General features: G+C 43.2%; 1 protein-coding gene across 5 annotated transcripts in view; it reads left to right on the plus strand.

The window, feature by feature from the left end:
- Positions 1-18,958, plus strand: part of KAT6B (lysine acetyltransferase 6B) — a 364,617-nt gene that overhangs the window by 98,807 nt on the left and 246,852 nt on the right. For all 5 annotated transcript variants that reach the window (XM_030203217.1, XM_030203216.1, XM_030203215.1 and 2 more), the window contains one exon: positions 9,735-9,843. In XM_030203217.1, the coding sequence (XP_030059077.1) occupies positions 9,735-9,843 (109 nt within the window). The remainder of the gene's footprint in view (positions 1-9,734; positions 9,844-18,958) is intronic.

Here is an 18,958-nt window from a genome sequence, read left to right on the forward strand (position 1 = left end):
CGGGTTAGGGTTGGGGGAGCCCTTATCACCACCTCAGTTCTCTTAGTACGTGACCATGTGATCTGGGGGCTTTTTTACCCACTACGGTAAAAGACCCTGGCGTGCGGGAAAAAGGCCCCTACTGCTAGCGCAGGGCCCTTTTTCCTGCAGCTTGGTAAAAGGACTCCTCAATGATTCCTTCATAATAGCAATAGTAAAATGGCCTATATTATTATACTACTTTCCATTTAGCTGTTCTATGACTTCCAAGAACAACTTTGTTGGTTTAACTTCGATAAATTGCCTCAAAAATGCATTCATAACGACCTAGGAAGGAGTTGCTAGTTGATTCACCCTCATTTTAATCCATTGAAAGAAATGAAGCCTGTCTGTATAAATTGCTACAGTAATTAATATTGGTTTCATGAAGATGTGCGACGACAGTAATGAACCAAATAAATTTGTAGTTAGTATGTGTCCTTTGCTCCTTTAGCAGTTCTTCTTTTGAGTTAATGAAGATCAGTTGTATCATTTTAAGGGATGAATTATTTAGTGTAATTATGCAAGAACAATTAGACTGCTATCTTTAAAATAACTTTATTACATATCAGCCATGTTATGTATTGTGAAAATGGAACTGTGTGACTGTGTGCTGTTTGTTAATAGGTCTGGTAGGGCATCCATCTTTCTGGTCTTGAACTAGCGGCAACCTTTGTCCTTTCTGTTACCTTTAGCTAAAAATGAATGAATGGGAATGCTGGTTGATGGCCCCTTTACAAAAAAAAAAAAAAAAAAGGTTGCAGACTCTTTTTTTTTTCTTAAATGATGTACATCATTTTATAAGTTATTTATCCATATGCGGGTGACTGAAATGACTGGAAACATTAGTAATATAAAGTCTGGATTCTAACTGCTGTGTAAAGTAACAGAAGTGCCTCTTTTAATTGAACTGATATACAACACTAATTGGTACAGGCAATAAACTGTACATGGATGCTGACTAGTTCACATTATTTTTCCTATAATTGTATTTGCACTAGGGAAATACACACACCAGACTTAGATTTGCAGCTATAGCTTGAAAAAACACGTGTTTAAACATTGAAAGGTCAGGTTAGACTGATGTAGTGCTTATATAAATTACTAGTACTAATATAGTAATTAGGCTGTTCTAAGATTTATTTATGGGGATTTATTAACTGCTTTAAAAAGAGATTCACTGAAGGCAGTGTACAGTTTCAGGTATGCGAAAAATACATGTTGCAAATGATCAAAATGATGGCTCAACTAGTAAGCTTAGATTTTACCCAGTTGAACTCCCACCTCCCTAAAGCCTTAAGTTCAGCAGGAGGCAGAGTATGACAACACCGTACTTATATCTAACGGTATTGCTAATGCCACATCCCAATATTCCTTAAATTAAATGATACCAATTTCTGTCCCTCTTGCATCTGGAGAGACATCAGCATATCATCTACCGCTGAGGCCAACTCTGGCAATAAGATCTGTGAGATTATGTGGCTGTTATCACAAGACTATGGCCTCAGCAGCAGGAGATGATTTAGTTCAAGACTTATTTTCTGCCCTTTCTCCATGAATTGTACAAGGCGGATTACAATACAAATGTCAAGGCATAAATATTAAAACAAAAACGAAGCAGCAGTTCAAATTATACACCCTCCTCTGCAATTTATTTCCTGCTATTCTGGCTGCTGGGGGTAGAGGCGAGAATCGAGCCAGTTAATTGAAGAAAGATGTCAGGAGGTGGCATGGTAACACTGTTAAAGGTATATACAGTGTTGCGAAGCTTTTTGTTTGCTATGCTTTGCATTCACCTGCAGTGTGAGAACTGCTTGGGCAGTACCCCACACGCTGTAGTTTGTTTGAGCTCTAATCGATCCCATTGTAAGTAGTGACATGCAAGCAGAGTAATAACTCATGGCTGTATGGAGATAATCAAGTGCTGAAGCAGTAATGCAATTTATTTTAGAAAATGAATGAAATTGTAAGCTATTTGAAAATTCTAATTAAATAGGTATGACTCTTATATTTCTCTTAGTTTATTGAAAAACTTGATAGACTGATGTTCAAGAAAAGGTACATCAAGAAACATTAAGTACATCATGGCGTACAAAGCCATTTATATTATATAATACAGTGCAGAAGGAAACCTGGGGGAAAATAGAAAATGGAAAAATAGACATACAGATAGGAACTATAGATGGATTTCATAATGAGATATTATAAAGATAGAAACTACCTCCACAACACTCTGTATTGTATCTTTAGACTGAGCACCTCGGTGTCAGTATATAAATAAACTTTAATAAATAAAGTAGCCTCAAAAGCCCAGGGTACCAATAATTTAGGACACCACTGTATTGGCTCACATCATGGGCTCCCCCAACCTCCAAAAAAAACCAGCAGAGTAAAAACTTCCAAAAACAATCTAAGTGGAAGAAAACCTCTATGGGTAAAAAACAAGAGGAAGGATATCAAATTATTACCAATCTCTTCACACCCAAAGTACTCAGATCTAAATTCTTCTATCATTAATGAAGTAAATAACTCAATTATGTAACTAAACTTCTGACTGTCCAGTCATCCCACGTTGTTAATACAAGCAGGCAAACAAAGCTGTAAACATCTGCAATCTGTGATCATTATACTCATCAATATTTATCCAACTTAGCTTGCATTCTTTAAGTGAAGATCGAAGACTTTCGTTATGACCAGCACTTTTCCTGCACTTTTTTTGCTCGTGGGTTCTTACTGTGACTGACAGTCTCGAAGGTATCATCGGTCCTCCATAGACATATTATTTTCAACAAATGTTGTCTCTCAGTTTCTGGATTTCTCGCAGAAAAAAAGGACTCTTCTGTTTCGCGTTCTTCATCAGGAGAAATATAACATAACAAAAACTTCTTGTTGCTTAAATCCTTCGCGAACAAACAGCTCAAAATGGCGGAGGTTTAAATAGGACGCCTTCATCCAGGCGCCCGCCTCATCTTCACGTCATCATCCAGGGCCACCAATCAGATAATCCCCGAAGTTCAACAATGAATCGTAAACAATAATCAAACACAGCAACTGAAATCTGACATAAAAACCGTCATGATCATACCAAGATCGCTCAGAATGTTTCAACTCTAATAGAACGCTTCCCATTCTAATAGTCCATTCAGCCCTCTCGGGGTTACTGTCTGTAAGTAATAAATCCATTTTGTTCTTTTTGATGCAGCACTCATGAAATATCCCCTCTTCTTCCATTCATTCTTAACTGTTCAATAATCAAACATTGTAATTGTGCAAATGTTTAGTTAAACACTGTGTGGAGAATAACCAAAGTTTATGTTCGGACAATCTCGTTTTAAACATCCGTTTTGTTGTCCAATACATCGCATGCCACAAGGGCAAGTGATCATATATACTACTGCTTTGGAATCACAGGTCGTATTGCTTCTTAGGAACACCCAATTGTTTTTAATCGGGTCCCAAAATCTATCCGTTACTTCCATGACATCACACATAATGCATTTCCTACATCTAGAATGGCCAGTTACATTCATTTGCATTGAAGTAGTATCAGACCTGATATCAGAGTGACATAACATATCCGATAAATTGGCTTTTCTAGAATACGATACCAGCATTTTTGACTCGCAAACACCTCATGAGTGGACAATATATTCCAATTTTTATAAATAATCTTCACTATTTTAGGAGATAAAGATATATATTGCATAATGCATGCTATCTTCCGATCTCTTTTCTGAGGGCCCTGCCTGTCTAGACTCTAGTAGATGTTCACGGTGATTAAACAATGCTTGCTCTTTTATAAGCATGTTTAATAATTTTAGAGAGATATCCTCTATCATGTAGCTTGTATTTTAATTGTTCTGCTGAGGCTCTATATTTCTGAGAAGAATCGCATATCTGCCTATAGCGTAAAAATTGCGCAAAAGGTAAATTGTTCTTAATGTGCATACTGTTCTTAATGTGCATAGGGTGCATACTGTCATATGTCAAAAGAGAATTCCTATCATTTGACTTAATGAACACATCAGACTCAAATCTACCTTAAATGTTAGTAATCTTCCACATCCAAAAACTGATTTCAGTTTGAACTGTGTGCTGAAATTAAATGTAGGATGACAAGCATTAAGATCCTCTACAAACTGTTGTAATGTCTCTCTTTAGCTTTCCAGATGATAAAAATATCTATAAATCTCCACCAACAAGCTGCATATTTAAACAAAGGGAGTTTATAGATGTACTTGTTCTTCAAGATGAGACATAACAAATTGGCCACTGTTGGAGCAAATGCCACCCCCATTGCTGTGCCCGATAGTTGTAAAAAAAAAAAAAAAAAGCTCTCCATTGAACCCAAAAGTAGTTATTAAGAAGAGCTAATTGCAATAATTCAAGTATAAAGTCAGTAGGAACTGTAACCGGCTTTGGGCGCGTTTCCAAAACTTGAGATAAAGCAAATAATGCCTCCTTTTGGGGAATGGCTGTATATAAAGATTGCACATCAAGCGTGACCAACAATCCAGAGATGTTCTCGAAAGATAGTACTTCTAATTTCTTGAGGAAATGAGTCGTATCTTTAATATAAGAACTTATACCAGGAACCAACGGAGCTAGAAAACCATCCACATATTTGCACATTCTTTCTAGCAAAGAATCCGGGCAGACACAATGGGTCAACCTGGAGGTTCAATTAAGGTCTTATGAATCTTGGTAACAAAAAAATCGGTATTTTGGCATTTTTATAATACAAATGCAATCTTTCATTCCTCGTAAGAAAACCTTGTGTACAGCCTTAGAAGTAATTCATCAATCTTCTCCAAGAGATCGTCAGTCGGATCTGTGTCAGTTACACGGTATGTAGTCTGGTCTCTGAGTTGGCGATAAGCTTCTTTTAGATAGTCATCTTTACGAAGAATGACCACTGCCCCTCCTTTATCCGCGCGACAAATAATCTCAGTATCACCCGCTAGTGACTGTATAGCTTTCCTTTCTTCAGCAGTAGTATTAAATTTAACGAAACTTTGCTGCTGTTCCAGTTCTTGCAAATCTCTAATGACGTGTCTATAAAATGTGTCGATCACTGGATCCATAGGCCCCGGAGGGGACCATTTACTTTTCTGGCGAACTTTTGAAAAACCAGTATGTTCCATTTCATTGTTTCCAAATACACCCACAATTGTAGTGTTCTGATAAACTTAGCTATGTCAACTCTGGTTTGAAAAGGATCGTGTGCCATAGACGGAACAAAGGATAAACCTTTGCCCAAAACTTGCAGTTGGACTGGAGATAGTTCTTTATCTGTAAGGTTGATTACAGTGAGTCGTCCCTCTTTCGTTGTTTCCCTCGTGGTCTGGACTGTTCGAATGTAACGGTTGTTCTCCCTCGATTTCTTCAAGCACCCCTGCCTCGGCCGCTTGTCCGAGTATACATCGACCCCGATTTGGGGTTAGCATCTTCTTCCCCACTCGAAGTACTGGAAGATAATTCACCTCGAGGTCTCTGATTGTCCCCCGTCGATTGTCCTTCTTGATCTTTCATCCATACATAAATAAAACCGTCAGAGTAATCTTTATCTGTTGTCAATTTTCTGTATTTGACAGCTTGTAAATCTTTGTTAAACTTATCTAATTTGTTGTTGAAATCAAGTGTTTTTTCTAAACCTTCTTTTGAAAACAATGTTTTCTTTTTCTCTTCAATGACCGGTTTCTCTATGTTAAGTTTCTGTTGTAACGTCTGGATCAAGAGTAACATCAGATCTCTAGTGAGCACTGATTTAAAATGCTGTTCCAACTGTTAACAAACGTTCATCCTCCGGGAACAATTTCGGGGCCCGTTGCATCCGTAAACCTCTTATTATAATTTCCAACTTATAAAGATGCCAGAGAGAGAGACGCTTACCTTGCTTTCAAAGCCACATCCAAGTCCCTCGCTGATGCAGGATATTGACTGCCTTGCTCTTTCGGTAGGAAACTTAGGAGCATGAATTCAATTCACTGGACAGGGACAGCAGCCTGGACTTCCACAGCATGACTCTCCTGCTGGGGTCAGTCTGAGTGTGTTTCTCATAGGTGTAGATTGGGGTAGGCATGGAGCTGGTGCTGCCCCCTCGTCAAACCTTTCTGATGCTAATGCTGAATTGGTTCCCTCCTTCTCCGTCAGAGCATGGGGGATATAATTTTAACCTATAGAGATGAACAGGTTTTAGGGGTCCTTTTACTAAGCCACGGTGAAAAGTGGCTTGCGATAGTGTGAGCATATCTTTTGGGCGCACACTGGGCATTTTTTACCGCGTGTAGGTAAAGGGGCCTTTTTTTTTTTTTAAGGGGCCAGAAAATGGACGTGCACTAAAACTGAAACCAGTGCATGTCAATTTTCGGCCTGAGACTCTTAACTGCCACCCATTGACCTAGTGGTAAGGGCTAATGCACTACACGTGCTGTGACTGGTAGGCACATGCCAACTGCCAATTAATGCCAGAAACACCGCACACAGTAGGAAATAAAAAAAATAATTTGTCCCCGGCATTATGGGTGCTTGCCAAATCTGAAATTACTACCAGGGGCACACTAGCCTGGTGGTAGTATCGTTTTGGTGCGTCCTTCATGTACATAGAGCCTACTGCACCTTTTGTAAAAGGGCCCTTTAGTGAGGCTTCTCTTTCGATATTGTGGCAGGGCTGACAATCTTGCCTGCCAATGTCATGGCTTACTTTACCACATTCACATGGGGGTATGGGCCTGTTAAGTGTCGAGCTATTCTCGGTAGCAAGTTGTTTCGTCATATTACTGATTGGTTTCAGAGCACTCGATACTTTTTCTTGGGCACTCAGTACTTGTACTGCTACTGATTGCAGCTGTTCACCCGTCAACATTTAGGATATTGGCTCCAGGCTCTGGCGGGTAGGACCCGAGTGCCTCCTCATTTTGTCTGTATTTTTTTTTTTTTAACCCTGAGGGAGACATGGCATTGGTTGTGTTGTACTTATCCAGCTGTCCAGAGTGACTTCCCATTTATTTCCCATTTCTGGTAATGCTGCATTCTCTGCAGGCAGTTCTTCTTTCCAGCGTGTGGCCGGAAAAGGGGGTAGTATATTTATACCATGTCTTTCTGATACAGGCTGTCTCAAATCTTTTGGGGACTTGCGCAATGAATTCCAATTGGGTGTACATGATTGGTTTCCTTCAGGGGCTTAGCCAGACTTCAGCGGGAGGGGGGTCCAGAGCCCGAGGTGAGGGGGCACATTTTAGGCCCCCCCCTCCCCGGGCACTGCCGACTTCCCCCCACCACCAACTTTGACCTCCACCCTGCCATTGCCGAACTCCCCCCGCCACCAACTTTGACCCCCCCCCCCGCCGCCGTCAACCTGCCGTCGCTTACCTTTGCTGGCAGGGGACCCCCAACCCCTGCCAGCTGAGCCGAGGTCCTCTTCTTTCCAGTCTCGCACAAGGCTTAGTTCTAGTCTGATGTCGCAGGACGTCAGACTCACAGAAACGTGAGTCTGACGTGCAGGATGTCAGACTAGAACGAAGCCTTGCGCGGGATTGGAAAGAAGAGGACCTCGGCTCAGCTGGCAGGGGTTGGGGTCCCCTGCCAGCAAAGGTAGGCGACGGCGGGTTGACGGCGGCAGGGGGGGGGGTCCAGGGGCAGATCTACGGGGGCACAGGCTCCCGTGGCCTCATACTGGCTACGCCACTAGTTTTGTTACTGCCAACTCACTCACTCATCTGCGCTGTCTTTAACTTCTGCAGTTTGGGAGCATTTTATACATTGTTTGGTTTAGACGCAGAACAGTGGATTCCCCTAAGTATTATCATTCTATCTTCTAGAATAGAACTCTTCTTCCTTGATTCAGAAATGGAATGGTGAGCTCTCCTTAGATTTTCAGGACCATCATTATAAAAGTTGTCTTTTGCACATCTATAAATTGACAGAAAATGCTTTATTATGGGAACTGCAATATAAATTCACAATTTTTTTTTTTATTTTTATTTTTTATTTATTTTGTTACATTTGTACCCCGCGCTTTCCCGCTCAAGGCGGCTTACATATTGTATACAGGTACTTATTTGTACCTGGGGCAATGGAGGGTTAAGTGACTTGCCCAGAGTCACAAGGAGCTGCCTGTGCCTGAAGTGGGAATTGAACTCAGTTCCTCAGTTCCCCAGGACCAAAGCCCACCACCCTAACCACTAGGCCACTCCTCTACTCCACTATGAGACTCATAGGCCATATCAAACAACTGTAAAGGAGGATAACTGCCCTAAATACCTGGTAATGGTGGGGGGGGGGGGGGAGCACATTTAGGTCATATGTTTGGACTTGTCCTCTGATACTTACTTTTTTGGACCCAACTATGTGGCCATGTTTCTTGTTTCTGGCAAGCTTATTGGTCCCCTACACCTGGACAATTATTTTGTATATTTTTGCTTGGTGGCTGAGCTCCCTCGGGTTTGAAAGCCTTCCTGAGGCGTGTACTGTTAATTGGTAAAACCCCCCAGTGTTACGGAACTGGCTTTCTTCAGACCCACCTACTTTCTTCAGACCCAGCCCAGTGGAGATCAGCAATAATTCTATTATGTGGGATGCATAATAGAATTATTATGGTGGGAGGCGGGGATAGTGCTGGGCAGACTTGTACGGTCTGTGCCCTGAAAAAGACAGGTACAAATCAAGGTAAGGTATACACAAAAAAGTGGCACATTTCTTGGGCAGACTGGATGGACCGTGCAGGTCTTTTTCTGCTGTCATCTACTATGTTACTATGTTACTAAGTGCACTGGAACATAAAGGGATTTGTGATTTGTCTTTAGCACAAGGAGATGTGTTTCTGAAAATTTAGGTTTCCTTTAGGGACACTTTGACACCTGTGGCATGCAGTAGGATACTGAATGCATAATTCACTAGTGGCACTTTGGGGGGGGGGGGGGGGGTTAAGGGTTTTCTTAGTAAATTTTATCAGCAGTTCCTTGCCATTTTAGTTTCTTAAGATGTTTATCAATGTTATTGATCGTATCTACGTATTGTAATTTTGATCTTTACTTCTTTGTTTTATACTGATAATAAATGTGTTCTAAAAAAATAGCATGAAAGACTAAGGGGCTCTTTTTAAGCTGTGCTAAGAAATAGACTTAGCATACCCTTACGCGGGTCTTTCGGTGCTCTAAGCCCATTTCTTGCAGGGCCATGAAAAAGCTTTTTGTGTATTTGCTTCATTTATGGCCATACATTAATGTTACCAATAACCATTAAAAAAACATTAATAAGGGAGCCTTTATCTCCTGTTTGAGGCAGTAAGGGCTCCTGCATTAACCCAGTGGTCATCAGTTAGCACGCGCTAGTGTGCATGTGCTAACTGGTTACCACTTCCACACCCACTTTCCACCCTACAAGAAAAAAAAATGCTGTACACGTGCATGCAAATGCTCAAAGTAACGCTGGACGATTTAGCACATCCTATGTTGGTTACATTTTGCTGTGTTAGGTGAATGTTGGTGCCTAGCACAGCTTAATAAAAGGGTCCACAAATTTAAAGCTTTTCTCCTATTTGTCTGTACAAAGCATGGTAATTTAAGTCTTAATTTAATTTAACCAACTGACAGGTAAGTACTTAAGGAAAGGGTAGAATGAATCTGAATATTTTTGAGAATATTCTAGTTCTGTAGTGGCAGAACTACAGAACTAATTGCATTATGATTTGAAAGATATTTCCTCTTTTATTCCAGCCTCGAGCTGATCCAATTCCCATTTGTAGCTTTTGTTTGGGGACTAAAGAATCAAACCGTGAAAAGAAACCAGAGGAGCTCATCTCTTGTGCAGATTGTGGCAGCAGCGGTAAGTTATGGACTTTGTGGCATCAATAGGCTTCCCTTCACATGAAAACTCCCTTTAAATCTGTTTTAGTACAGTGTATTGAGTTCTCCCACAGGCGGTAGTGGGAGTTTTAATTTTTTATCCTTTACATCTTTATAGTGTTTAATATTTAATTCATTTACTTGGATTTATGAAGTAGTTTTTATGAAACATTTTCCATATGTAAAGCGTGGTTTACATGTGGAAAAATGGCTATTATAAATTGCATGGCGTAGAAAGTAGGCTTACAGAACCTAGTTCTACTTTTAGGTGATATACGTGTATGTATACAATCTTGCCTTTATAAAATAGGCATTAACTAGATGCATTTTTTAGATATATTTGGATGTTTTTATAGATGTGCCATTACAAATTATTTTTATCCAATGAATGCCGTAACTTGTGCTTTGATTAGTGACGTATGCTCCCTGTACTATGGGTTTGGCTAGGTGAAGTACTCTTTATTACATACATTCAAGTACAATGGGTATTTCTTAGTAACTTGCCTAAAACTTATGCCCAAGTTAAATCTAGATATGCAACACTAGTAAAAAGAAAACAACGGATAAGTGGATAGACATGATACTTTTATATGTAAAATAAGCAATTTAAAGGGTACAAGCTTTTAAAACTATTAAGATCTCCTTCTTCAAAGGATGCATTTACATAATTGTAATGAGGATTTTTTAGAAGATTGACAGCTTTCCAGCATTTTGGTGTATTCTGTATGCCCCACACCAAAGTTGCCTTCGTAGATTGGTAGGGAACTTGGAGTATATTAGATTAATTAGCAAATTCATAGCCCACCTAATTCAGTCAGTAGACATCTTTCTTTCTTTTTGGATAAACAATCCTTTATTTGAATTATAACTTCAGACTGTCAAAGATGTTGCTATGCTTATAAGGTTTACTTATCTATTTACAGTTTAAGAATGGGAGAAAATAGGGAAGTTTGAAAAGCCTTTAGTACTGGTCTGGGCAGTTGAATTAATAATGAATTTGTAGTAATGCATTGGTTTGTTCATAATGCTGTTAGCTTTAAAGAAGACAACTATCTACATAAATTACAAAATCCCCCAAATCAAACTGTTGCAATTGTTGACTATTGCTTCTTTTCAATTTTCTACCCTTCCCCCAAATTAAGATAAAATAGAGCTTCTTTCCTAAAGTAGGGATTCTTAACCCAGACTTTTGGGAGTACTCTAGTTCATCTGATTTTCAGGATATCAGTGTGAATATACATAAGATAGGATTGTCTGCCGTTATTGTATACAATTGTATGGTGCCTTGTTTTCTGTTGAAATGGAGTTGAACTACCTAGTATAATAATAATATTTTTTTTTTACAAGTGTAAGATGAACTATATTTAGAAGAATGCACGAGTATAGAAATCTTTTCCATGATTATAGCTAAATTACTTCTAAAAATATTGATAATTGGTACCTTTCTTAGTTACTATATAAGGTTCAGCATCCAGATTTGGTATTTTGTGCTTTGTTAGTGAAGGTTATTTGGAAAAAAAGGATAAGTGTGTGTAATTTAGCAAAATTTAGAATTATATAGGCATAATAGCTTTGTCCATCTGTTTGCAAGATTCCCATGGATAAAGCATAGCAAGTATGAGCTTCTTTATCTGTTTATTAATTGCCTGATTGGTTGTGGTACAGAATGGAACAATTCAAAGACTGGTCTTTACATGACTTTCATGGATCAGCTTCCATTTAAATTAATACTGATCCTTTTTCTGCTTCATTAAGATCAAATTATGTTTAATTAGCTCATCAGCTATATTAGATAATCGAAGTGTTTAGACACAGTATCAGAATGAGTGATCTCTATTTGATAACATCACATCAACATTGTTAAGAATCTATTTTACCTCACCAGCTTTGCTGAATAGAGAACTGTAATTTCCCACTGAAAAATATTTAATTTTAACTCAACGGGGCTTAGTGTGACCTCAAGCAGGGGCGTTGTCTGATCTCCGCCTTGCCCAGACGCCCTCAGCATGCCAGCTCCCGTTCCTTCAGTCACCTCCGGTCTCTGCAAGTAAGGTTCAATAGAAGTCAGCACCGAAGCTGGGGGCCAGCTAGGGGTCCCTGCGGCAGCCGATCATCCTCTTCGCTTCGGCATTTCAGAGGATCAAAATTGCGTGGAGCACCTCGACAGGATCAATCCGCCATCTTAGATCCCAGGATATTGGCTGCATTATTCTGAGCATCTAATTGTCATCCCATCCTACCAGCAGATGGAGATAGAGGAAAAAAATGGTCATTTCCAGTGAACTCGCTGGTATAAGCTGCTGCTGCTCAAAGAAATCGCCAGTATTTTTTCTCTAAATGTAGCAGATGGTAGGTTGTTAGGCTGGTGCTCCTGGTCCCTGGCCTAGATCCCCTGCTCTGCTGGGCAAGGTTGAACAGCGAGCTTGAGCCTAACAATTGCTACCATGTTACCCGGACCTCTTTTGGACCTGGTTGAAAATCCACTTCCTATTTCTAGATTATCAAACTACTGCGACACTGGTCTACTAGTAATACCACGTGTACAATACAAAAAGTAGTAGAATTTAAGGCAAGAGTAACCAATATCTTCTAAATAGGTTTCTCGGGAAAGTCTCGTATAGTCACCGGGGCTACTTTCATTTCACCAATAAGGTGAACCCCTATTTGTGACAAATTTAATCATAGACAAAACCTCCAACCTTCCTAAATGTGTGGTCGAGCAAGCATATCAGTAACTCTCATATTTTTTATTTTTTTTTATTTTTAATTTTTTCTTCGTTTCTTTTGCTAGCTATATTGCTGCAGCACTTCATAAGTTCCACACATTCTCTCTCTTATCCGACAGTGTCCTTTAAATTCTACTACTTTTTTGTATTTCTAGATTAAGCAGCATAAAATGTATTGTACTGTTTTGGGATCTTGCCAGGTACTTGTAACCTGGATTGGTCACTGTTGGAAACAGGATGCTAGGCTTGGTGGACTTTCGGTCTGTCCCAGTGTGGCAACACTTCCGTATTACTTTTCTCTCCCGCTCCATTCAGTTATCTTCCGCCCTACCTGCCTCCTTTCTTGCCCCACAGTACCTCCCTAAAAGTAGCAGGGAAAGGTGCAGAACCTAGCTATAGATGTGATGGCAGTGATAGCTTGTGAGTAAGCACGGGGACTAGGCAAGCACATTCTTCAAATGGAATGGAGATGGAGAGCAGTCAGGTTACCTAATTTCAGGAGGGAAATTTGTGGCTAGTCATAGATTTCTGACAGCCCTCTTCTGGTGCATTATGAGACCTAAAGTGCTGATTTCCGTGGGCAGTGTCTGAGATATAAATTTAAAAAGTTTTATGTATGAAAAGAGGTTGATAAGTAGAAGCCAAATAAAATATTTCAAAGGTTAATTGAGGCTGACCCCATGAGAAATTCAGAAAAACACTCATGTATGCTGTTTCTTGTTTTTGTCACACAAACACACATCTGCATGTGCGCACACACACACACATATATATATATACTAGCCGTTGAGCCCGTTAAAACGGGCTGGTGGGTCGCCGTCCTCCACCCGGCCCGTCTCTTCGCTATTCAACTTACATCTCCACAGCAAGCAGAGATCAGCTGAGCTCCCGTCAGCCTTCCTTCTCTGCCTGTGTCCCGCCCTCGTGTGACGTAACGTCAGCGAGGGCAGGACACAGGCAGGGAAGGATGGCCAACGGCAGCTCAGCTGATCTGCCTGCTGCGGAGATGTAAGTTGAATAGCGAAGAGACGGTCGGTGGAGGGGTGGCAGCAGCGGCGACTCCGGGGGGGGGGGGGGGGGTACCACTACCAGTGGCAGCGACCTTGGGGGGGTAGCGGTGGCGACCTCAGTGGTTCCCTCCCCTTCGCGGTTTCCCTCTCTGTCCCGACCCCCATCATCACGTATTGACGCGGGGGCGGGACAGACAGGGAAGTCTCTACTGCGCATTTGCGAGTGAGTACGGTCACTCGCCGTTTATATGTTTGATATATGTATATATATATATATATGTATATATATATATGGAGATCACGTGATGCAGTGAGAGGAGACAGACGTGTTTTGCCTCCTGCTCGAGGGTCCTAACTCTCATCTTTTGACAACGCCATTAAAAATCCACATTTAACCTGCAGTTTGGCTCGGTAGTGCAGTGGTGGGTCTTATGGACAAATACCTTACGCCAAAGAATAGGATGGCCGCAAAATCAGCGAAAAAGGGGTCGGAACGCTCCAGAACGGCTGAAGAAAAAATGGCGGACCAAGGGCAGGCCCCGCAACTTACCTGCACGGAAGCAGCGATCACGGAACTTACCAAAGCGGTAGTGCTTGCCCTGGAACCGCGACTACAACAGTTGTCGGAGCAGTTGGCGGGGATTTCCCAAATAACGGCGGAATTAACCCGGAGAACCGGCGAATTGGAGTGCCGAGTGTCAGATATAGAGGATGGCGCTCAGGGGAATGGTGTAGAACTGACGCGCTTAAGAGAGCTGGTGGTGGACCAACAAAACAAGTTAGAGGATCTTGAAAACAGGTCCCGCCGGGACAATCTTCGACTACTGGGCATTCCCGAAGCAGTGCCCGAAAGATCTTTGCGCCGGGTCTTGGAACGCTGGATGAGCCCGATGGTAGTGCGGGAAGAAGAACCAGACCCGGTGAAGCTTGAGCGTGCACATCGGTTAGGAGCGGTCCGAACCGGAGAAGGGCGCCCGAGAATAGTGATTGTCAAGTTCCTCAACTCAGCCCAGAAAGATGGATTTCTTCAACATTACCGGCAACACAAGGAAGAGGTTACCTATGAGGGAGTACAAGTGCGGGTGTATCAAGATTATTCTGCAGCGCTGGCGGCAAAGCGCCGCCAGTACTCTGAAGTTTGCTCTCGTTTGATCGAAAGGAAATACAAATTTCAAGTCCGCTATCCCGCAGTTCTGAAAGTGTGGCATAATGGCCAGTGGCGTACCCACGACACACCAGGGAGCGCGATGGCCTGGCTCAATGGAGTCCCTGAGCAGCACGTGGCAGAAGATCAAGTGGGGTGAGGCCGAGACAGCGGGGAGAGATCGTGGATGAACAACTACCTTGAAGAGTTGGTGGTAAAAGGGGTTAGATATCTGACCAGATGAGACTTAAACCACACCTGTTTCAGTGTTTTTGTTTATATTGTTGCACTATGGTCTCCAAGACTGGACTGTTTGGGGAGTGGGGGCGGGTGGGGACTTGAGGTAGCGGGAAGTAAGCAAGGCCGAGAGCCGGTTTGGGCCTTTTGAGTCCCTGCCTCCTCACCCCTCCCTCCCTCAGTTGATACTAAACTCCTGGAGGAGAAGAATAGGCTTTCTCTTATTAAACATTCACCCCTTTGATGCACAAGGTTATTTGAAAGTTTATGTAAAAGAAATATGCGAATTAAAGCATGTACCTGCTAATGTTTGATAGTGCAAATATGGTTTTAGGAATGGGGTGGGTGGTTTATGGAGGGGGGTTAAGTAACAGGGAGGAAGAACTTTAGTCTGGAAGATAGGGGGAGGAGTGGTGGGATAATGGTCGAGATCCGTTAAAGTGTGAGTAGGTAATAGAAAAAGGGAGTGTAAGGTGGAAAATGTATGTGGCATAGAATCATAAGAGAGGATGGGATTCCTCTAGGTGTCATTACGTGATCACAAACAGGCTTCTCTATGGAAGCATGGAGAAGAATGGAACTGGGAGTGGAAGGGGAAAGGGAGGGAGGGGGGGGGCATTGAGGGGGGGAGGGGGGTTAGTTCTAGGGAGTCCCATGGTGTCCAATGGGGAATGGTATACTGATGAGTGTGTCGCTGGGGTGGGAGCGGTCTCCTGGGAGATCTCTGGGGTTGCGGACTTCTGGGCGAGGGCTGGGCGCCCGGGAGTCTCCAACGCTATAAGTGAATGGACCTTGATAAGAGCAATGAGTAGGGACCCTGGATAGGTCACCGTTGCCACGATTAATTTCTTGGAACGTGTGCGGTATCACCTCCCCCATTAAACGTACAAAAATATTAACTGCTCTCCAGCGTCACAATGTTTCGATGGCTTGTCTACAAGAGACCAAACTCTCTGATGCAGAGCACCTAAAGTTAAAACAGCGTTGGGTGGGGGACTGCTTTTTTGCATCAGCCAAGGGTAAAAAGGGGGGGGTGGCTGTACTGATCCATAAAAGCTTACAATGCCAGGCTCAAGTGGTGGAAAGAGATAGGAATGGGCGCTATATATTGTTGCGACTGAATGTTATGGGGCAGGATTTTTATCTCCTAAATGTTTATGGACCTAACGCGTACGACCATTCGTTCTTCCAGCGCCTGGTGCGCCTAGGAATACAATACGCGGAGGTGCCTTGGGTGGTAGTAGGTGATTTTAACCAGGTGCTGGATGAACAACAGGATCGCTCAGGCCCAAATGTGGGGACGGTGACGAGAGCAGGAAAGGGTTTGCCTTATTTATGTCAAGCCCTGAACTTGGTGGACCCGTGGCGGTTGTGCAATCCCAGCGTGCGGGATTATACGCATTTGTCACGGGCACATGGCACGTGGTCCAGACTGGATTATATTTTGGTATCTGCCCCTATTTTCTCGCAGGTAGTAAAGTCGGAGATTGGCCCAATGGAGATTTCGGACCACACACTCATTTGGGTAGACATGGACTTTGGAGAGGCGCGGTTAAGACGACGGTTGTGGCGATTCCCCGCCTATCTGGTGGAAGATGAGGATTTTAAGGACTATCTCCAGAAAAAATGGTCACTGTTTGCAGACGCGAATGCCTGCCATACGTCTGACGCGAGATTATACTGGGGAAACGGCTAAGGCAGTGTTGCGCGGAGACATTATAGCATATATGTGTGCGAGGTCCAGGCGTCTCTCGCAGGGACTGGTTCGGTTAGAGAAGGTATTCCAAGAGGCCAAACGGATTCATATGGCAACTCCCTCGGCACAGACTAGAGAACAGATGCTATCGGCCAGGGTGGCTTTAAATGCCCTAATCCATGAACGTACCAAAAAACATCTGTTCTACCGTTCTTTTAGATTCCATCGGTTTGGGAACAAATCAGGTAGATTGCTAGCGAGGCTTGTCAGAACCTGGGGGGGTAATCGCTTTGTGTCATCATTAATAGGCCCTAATGGACGGAGGGAAACTCAGACCTCAAAGATAGCACAGTTGTTCCATGATTACTACGCGGCTTTGTATGCGTCGCCATGCCCTCAGGAGGGGCCCCCCATGAGTGAGTATCTTGAGAATTCGGGACTCCCCCGTCTCTCGGCTTCGGTAGTTGCTCAATTGAATGCGCCTCTAAAAGGGAACGAGATTCAGCGAGTGGTCAAGACACTAAAGAGAGGTACGGCGCCGGGGCCAGATGGATTCTCGGTCGAGTTCTTTCAGTGTATGTTCACGCAAGTTGCGGTCCCGCTACTCGATTTTTTTGAAGCTTCGTTGCAACAGGGCTCATTCCCTGGGTTTTCAAACGACGCCCTGATCTCGCTGATTCCTAAACCAGGCAAACCGGCGGACCTCCCTGGTTCTTACAGGCCGATTTCCCTGATAAACGTCGACCTAAAGATCCTGGCCAGAGTCTTAGCGGACAGGTTAGCGTTACATATGCCCTCGCTGATTGGAGAAGGGCAGGTGGGATTTGTCAGGGGGCGTCACTCCTCGGTGAATGTGAGGAAGGTATGTCTGGCCATTGCGCGGAGCCATGTGGTTAATGAGCCGTTGCTTTTGATCAGCTTAGATGCCGAAAAGGCATTCGACAAAGTGCGTTGGAATTATATGTTTGCGGTGCTGGATCATATTGGGATTACGGGATGGTTTCGGAAGGCAGTAGAAGTGCTTTATGAAAAACCAAGAGGGTCCCTGGTGGTAAATGGAACATGTACAGCCCCTTTTGAAGTGTCCTGTGGTACAAGGCGGGGATGTCCCCTGTCTCCTTTGCTGTTTCTTTTATACTTGGAGCCTTTATTGAGGTATATCCAGAGCAACGTAGACGTTGTAGGGGTGAATCTTTCAGCAATCCCACTGAAAACACTAGCGTTTGCAGATGATATTTTGGTGACCCTGACACAGCCCAGGCAGTCGATCCCGGCCCTTCTCGGGGAAATTGAAGAGTTTAGTTACTGCTCAGGCTTTGCTCTTAACCTACAAAAATCAGCAGCATTTCCGATACAGGACCATATACGGACCGGGTGGGAGGGAGAGTTTCCGCTATCTGGACGTCGGGCCCATTAAAGTACTTGGGAGTGTGGATACCAAAAGACCTGACCCAACTCTATGAGCTGAACGTCGAACCTCTGCGTACCATTATGAAGACCTCTCTCGGGGTTTGGCAATCGCTACCGCTGTCGAGCCTGGGTAGAGTGGCACTGTATAATATGGTGTTAGTGCCTAAGTGGACTTATATCCTGCAAACGGTGCCTATATTACTCACAAGGAAGGATGAAAGATTAGTGACTAGATTGGTGACACGTTATATCTGGCAGGGGAAGCGGTCACGGATGGCGGCAGCGCAGTTATACCGACCTAGAGGCCAGGGGGGCTGGGGCTTACTAAATGTCAAGTTACTGTCTGTTGCCGGGAACATGAGGCATATATCTGACTGGCTTAGAGGCAGGAATCATTTCACCCTTTCGGAGGAAGAGCAGCGTCTCTTGCAACCGATACATCTTAGCGCGTGGTTACACGCCCAACCATGTGAACATAAGGTACCTGAGCCTTATGCAGTTTTGTTAATGCCATTGCGGCGGGCTTGGAGGTGGGTGTGTCGCCTTCTTGGGTTCTCGCCAAGGTACTCACCGTTGTTACCGTTACAGGGTAATCCTGATTTTCCTCCGGGCACGAGCTCAGCTCAATTTGAGGCCTGGAGAACCAGAGGGGCACATTATTTGCATCAGTTTTATTCAGAAGATGGCGAAAGGAAGACTTTGGGGGCCTGGCGGTTGGAATTTGGCGAGGGGGCGGGAGACTTCTTGGCTTGGCATCAGCTCTGCCATTATGTACGGTCAATCCCCCCTGACTCCCTGAAACTAGAAGTGTGGACGAAGCTCTTGGAGGTGTTTGCCCTAGATGCACAATTGGCAGTCCCCCTAAAATATTA

The sequence above is a fragment of the Microcaecilia unicolor genome, chromosome 5 (assembly GCF_901765095.1).
Source record: "Microcaecilia unicolor chromosome 5, aMicUni1.1, whole genome shotgun sequence".
Lineage (NCBI taxonomy): Eukaryota > Metazoa > Chordata > Amphibia > Gymnophiona > Siphonopidae > Microcaecilia > Microcaecilia unicolor.